General features: G+C 46.1%; 1 protein-coding gene across 1 annotated transcript; it reads right to left on the bottom strand.

Annotated features, from left to right (window-relative positions):
• Positions 1 to 586: 586 nt before the first annotated feature.
• Positions 587 to 3,400, bottom strand: LOC112554716 (forkhead box protein D4-like). The gene has a single exon (XM_025222687.1). It carries the CDS (start codon positions 2,926 to 2,928, stop codon positions 2,149 to 2,151), a length of 780 nt encoding a protein of 259 aa, XP_025078472.1. The 5' UTR covers positions 2,929 to 3,400; the 3' UTR covers positions 587 to 2,148.
• Positions 3,401 to 5,276: the final 1,876 nt, after the last annotated feature.

Below are 5,276 nucleotides of genomic sequence, written 5' to 3'. Positions count from 1 at the left end.
TTCACACCAACATAGACCTGTCTCACTGCCTGTGGTCACAGAGGAGTTTAACCAATTTTAATTATCAACAAGAATTGCAACAGCGTCCTGGTATTCGTTTTTTGACCATCAGCACAAATGACAATAAAAGAAATGTTATCATTTTAACTCTACACAAGTGTCAAATAAATGTTAAGAGAGACAACGATTAAAAGCAAAACATCTTTTGCAAACCACTAAAGATCTTCTCCATTGCTTCCTCTTTTCAATGTATTTCGCATGAGTAAATAGAACTATCCTAACATTCAGTGGGAGACCACCTACATACGAAAACAGAGGAGAGAAGTGAGTGAGAGAGAGAGACAGAGGGAAGAGTAAAGAGTGACACAATGGTACATACAACATTCACGCATGTGCATGGATGTAATTATTCTCCCACACAATTATGTTCTCTCACTCATTCACGTGCACGAGGCTCAAAGCAGTTTCCTATTCAACATTCTTTAGAAGACAACACTAATAAAGAACAGAAATGCACTGGTCATTTCAAACACACCGTATTTCTTTGATCTGTGTATTGTCCGCTTTTGATTTCCATTTTTTCAAAAAGTGCTCCCATATTTTCCATACATTATCAGTCTTTGTCCGTATCAACACCCAGGATATCTAGTGATCATCTAAAACATCGCATTCTGAGGGTGGCACTCACCCACTACCCTACACTCGACACACTTCGAGATTAGGTTCACAGCAGGGAGGGTTGCAGTTCGGGAGGTCACTCTTTTCGGTGCTTGCCTTCCAAACAAATAGCTCAGAGTATATTGTAGGCGCAATGTACAAGAACATTCCTTTATGTGGGAATAAAATTACCATTTAACGAAGAACCAGAAGCACTGCAATATTTTGTGTTTGGCGTAGATTGATGGAATATAAGTTTGGGAGCATCATTGTTGAAATAACAATTCTAGAACATTTATACTTTCTGTGATTTATCTTATTAGATGAGATGGTTTTAGTTCTGCAAAAGCTAATGATATCAAACAGGATTATTTACTCTAAGTCACAGTATCGAGTTCGTCACCAAAAAAAGTCAAAATACTCCGTTTAAGGAAGTTCCAGAGCAGGTACACCACTCTATGAAAAGTAGCAAATCAGACATGCCATGGTCAAAATGACATTAAGCTCGGTCACTGCAGCTGTCGGCGAAGCCACTGAAGTGGTGTGAGCTGACATCGGCGGTGGTACTTGCAGCATTGGTAGCCATGGCCATGGAGAAGCGAGCAGCCTGCACCATGGGATGCAGGAATGGAGGCGCGGCGTGCGACAAGGTGGTGCGCAGTCCTTCGATGTTGGCCGCGTGAAAAGCACTGTAGCGGTGCAGGCTCAGGTCCAGCCCGGGGGAACCCAGCGCATGCAGCCACCACCACCTTCCCGTGACAGCGACGACAATGCGGGAGATGATCCTGGCGTCGTCGGTAACGACGAGTTTGCCGATGACGGCGATAGGTCCAGAGCTGATGCGAGAGTGGACGAGCAGGGGGCGATATGGAAGCTGATGATGTGGTCAGGTTTTTTAAATTAGACGCTTTACTTTTAAACCCGTTCTGGACAAATGTATCGTTAGAATCATCTGACTTTGCATCGATTTCGTCGTCTGGACACATGACCACTTCGTTGTCATGATTCTCTCTGGGATGGTATTACCGGTACTAACATGCGGCTGCTGGAATTGCAGGTGTCGGGGGTGCATCATATCAGTCTCACCTACATCGTCTGTCTCGATATCAATGTCACTCTCTGAGCTATCTTCTTGACTGGGATGAATGTTGCCATTGTGCACTGCCACTTGACTATGAATGTCACATGGATTGCCGATTGCCCCCGCTCCGTTATTGTAGTCTGTGCTCAAGTGAACATCATTGCTCTTGCTGTGAACGGTTTGGGAAGGTAAACCGGATGTCGTCGCGTTTGATAGAAGTCTGACTTTGGGAAGCACAACGACAGGAAGATCCGGGGCTAGGAGACTGTCCATGTCAAACAATCGTTTCTTGACACCCGAATGCACAGCTTCAACTCCTTCAGCGCTTACATTTGTGTTACGGCCGACCAAGGGTAGAAATCCCACCCGAGACTGCTGCAGCAGCTTTTGACAACCATCTCCCACCGTCGTCACATCGGGTGGTGAACAGTAGTTAGCAGATGCAGGCTCGTTCTGGTTTCTATCTTCCATCGCCCATCGTCCATGACATCATCTCTGTACTTGGGAGGCGTAGCATGGTTGCTGCCATGACTCCAGCTGCTGGGGTTCGGTGAAGGGCTGGGACTGTCATCGTCATCATCCGGCACAGACAGTCCCATGTGTTTGCGCACCTTCCGCTGGGCTCGACGTCTGCGAAAATCACCACGAGTGAAGTCGTCGACATTAGCGGGGTGTACAGCCCAGTAGTGTCCTTTCCCGTTAGCTGAGCGACCAGATTTAATAAAACAGTCGTTGAGGGACAGGTTATGGCGGATGGAATTGCGCCACCCGGGGCCTCTTGTACGGAAGTAGGGATAGTTATCAAGAATCCACTGATAAATGTCACTCAACACCAGTTTTTTCTCTTTGGAACTAAGAATGGCCATGGCAATAAGTCCAATGTAGGAATGAGACGGTTTAGGTTCTTCTTGTACGAATCGAGCCCGCGGATCGGTCTTGTAAAAGTAGGTCTGGGTATAGGGGTCAGCCAGGTAGGCCGCCGCCTGATATGGAGACAGTCCTGTGGCCAACGCATGGGTGTAACCGCGCAGAGACAATTGTATCCGAGTACTATAGTCGCATAAATGAGATCGCTGAAACTCGAGAGCAGAAAGCTGAGATGTAGTTGGGCTGAGCGCTGAAAAATAGGGAGAAGGGGCTGGAACCTTCAAACCGTAGGACAGGAGAGCGTTATGGTTTGGGGAGCACATGATGGAGCTGACAGATGTCAATTGTATTTTCCGTTCTCTGAACCGTTTTCACCGTATCATATCCACTGTTACACTGTTACAGGCCATAAATATATATATCAGAGATTTATTTACATGCCAGGGATCCTTCTCGCCTTTCCTCGTTACGAGCTCGCGCAGTCCGACGCCATGGCGACCTCCACGGACGGTTGCGAAGACTTGTCTGGACGCTGTGGGTCTGGCTGGACACCGAAGACTGCAATGTCTCCACATGTACAGCTGCTCACAGATTGTTAGTTTCCTCCTCTGTTGGCACAACTGCTTATAAACTTCGCTGGAAACCGCGATAATCTGCGCTGTCAATACTTCCACCGTCTCGCGGGGTGGTCGACGCCCACCTCATGAATAGAAACGAGTGGGCGTGGCTTGACCGCGCGTCAGTCACGAGGAGCGCGCGCCATTGGGTGGAAATGGACACGCACCCCTCCATCCACCATCCCGGCCCACCACTCCTGGCAAATAGCGAGCGTTGCCGTGTCAGGGAAACGAACAAACAGTTTCATCTTCTCTCTCTCTAATGCAAAATGTTCCACCTTTTCTTTTCGGCGAGGGGAAATCGATTTAAAGAATTCAAAGCACCCCGCTGATTTTACCGGTCACTCCAAAGCGACTGATTGGATTGTGTCGGGTTTTGTTTTTCCAAGTTCTGTCATGGGTAGATGGCGGACGGACTAGTCACGCGTGTTTATCACCAGCCTCGTGCCGGTGGAGCGGGGAGGGCGTTAATTTTGTTCCCGTTAACGTGGGAGGAGTAAAACAGGAGGATGGGAGGGGGATCCTGGGGGAAAACTGTGATTGTGCGACAAGCTTAGCACCTAGAGCAGTGTGGCGACCGAGGGGCTAGACTGTAATTTTCTGTGTGAGATGTTGCTAAAGAGTGAATGAGTGCATCGGGGTTTTAAAAGTTGTACTTCTCTCTTCGGGACACGGTTGTGCCGGCTGTGTAATGGACTCTACAGTAGGCAGGATCAGTGGAGGTAAGAGATTATTTGCAAACTGCATAAAGTGCTGCACCGGTAAGACGAGAGAGCGGGTGAGGAAGGCGGGGTGGAGAGAGAGAAGAACTGAAACAGGAGTCCCCAAAGTAGTTCATTCCCTTCATCGTGTGTATAGACAGACCTTTCTTTTGTATATGGGATGAGAATTCTCTTAAGATAACCGCTGTTAATTTTATTGTATATATTTTAAAAAAAAAACCCACCCTACTCGAAGAAACACATTAACAGCCACTTAAAGTCGTTTTCTTTCTTTTGTAAACAGTTAAGTAGTTCAGTTCAAACATACGAAACGGTCAGCTTACAATAGGCTGGTTGTTTTCAAGACAAAGCACTGTGGACTTGTATCCTCTTTGAAGGATGTGATGGATAATTATACTTTTAATGTGTCATTATAAGTGTTTTCAAAACAACCTCAAAATCCCTTAAGTAATCCTGTAAGTAAGAAATCTTTTGACAGAGAAGGTAGGTGTCAAGCTGAAGATATCATTTGATACCAAGCTTGGGCTGACTTAAAGAAATTTGTCTCAGTGTCTGCACGTTGTCGCTCTATGAGGTGCTTTGATAACTCAATACTGACAAAAAAAAAAATCTGTCGCCTTCAGTATTTTATCCTAATGTTAGAAACATGTAAAGGCTACAATAGATGTTTTAAATTCTTATCTGGGACAGCAAGGCAAGCTATTTTGAAAGATCCACTCACCATCTTGCCGTTTCACGACATATTCAATGCAGAAGTAGCCAGTGTCTTTTTCGTCTGCCTGTCATATGCAAGTAGGCACGCACGCTGACATGCAGAGAAGAAAGAGAAAAGGGGGGAACTTACGATGTAGAAAACATTTCATCGTTCAAAATATTGGACAGGAAAACTTGCAGCTTATAATCTTATCGCATTCTGATCTTAATACAAATAGTTTTCTTTTTGAATAAAGTAAAAATCTCAAATCAGATCCCGAAATACTTAGGGGGCCGTGAATGTAACTGGCTCACCGTGTCTAGGGTATGACATATGCAAAGCAGTCTCTAAGCCTGACTCTAACCCTCTCCATCTGCGTCTTTTATGTTCTTACACTGATAAATCAGTTTCCCATCACTACTGAGTGGCCGGTGAAAGGTCGCGTGTCAGCGACCAGACTTAGCGAGCATTGGTGAGGCGCGTAATCACAGAGCCACAGAGCCACAGAGCCACAGAGCCATCTCTCCCATTGTCTTCAGGAGAGATAAAGTTTTACCTACTTCTGTCTCGCGGTGAACAACCAGGACAGGTGATCGCAAACTCACTATCAATGGGTCTCAGATGGTCCGATGAAGTAA

The sequence above is a fragment of the Pomacea canaliculata genome, linkage group LG13 (assembly GCF_003073045.1).
Source record: "Pomacea canaliculata isolate SZHN2017 linkage group LG13, ASM307304v1, whole genome shotgun sequence".
NCBI lineage: Eukaryota > Metazoa > Mollusca > Gastropoda > Architaenioglossa > Ampullariidae > Pomacea > Pomacea canaliculata.
The sequence above is the reverse complement of the archived record's forward strand: the minus strand, read 5'-3'. Positions and strand labels throughout refer to the sequence as shown.

Bases quoted from the DNA above. Each gene is read 5' to 3' on its own strand.
- LOC112554716 (XM_025222687.1), bottom strand. From the start codon at position 2,928: ATGTGCTCCCCAAACCATAACGCTCTCCTGTCCTACGGTTTGAAGGTT.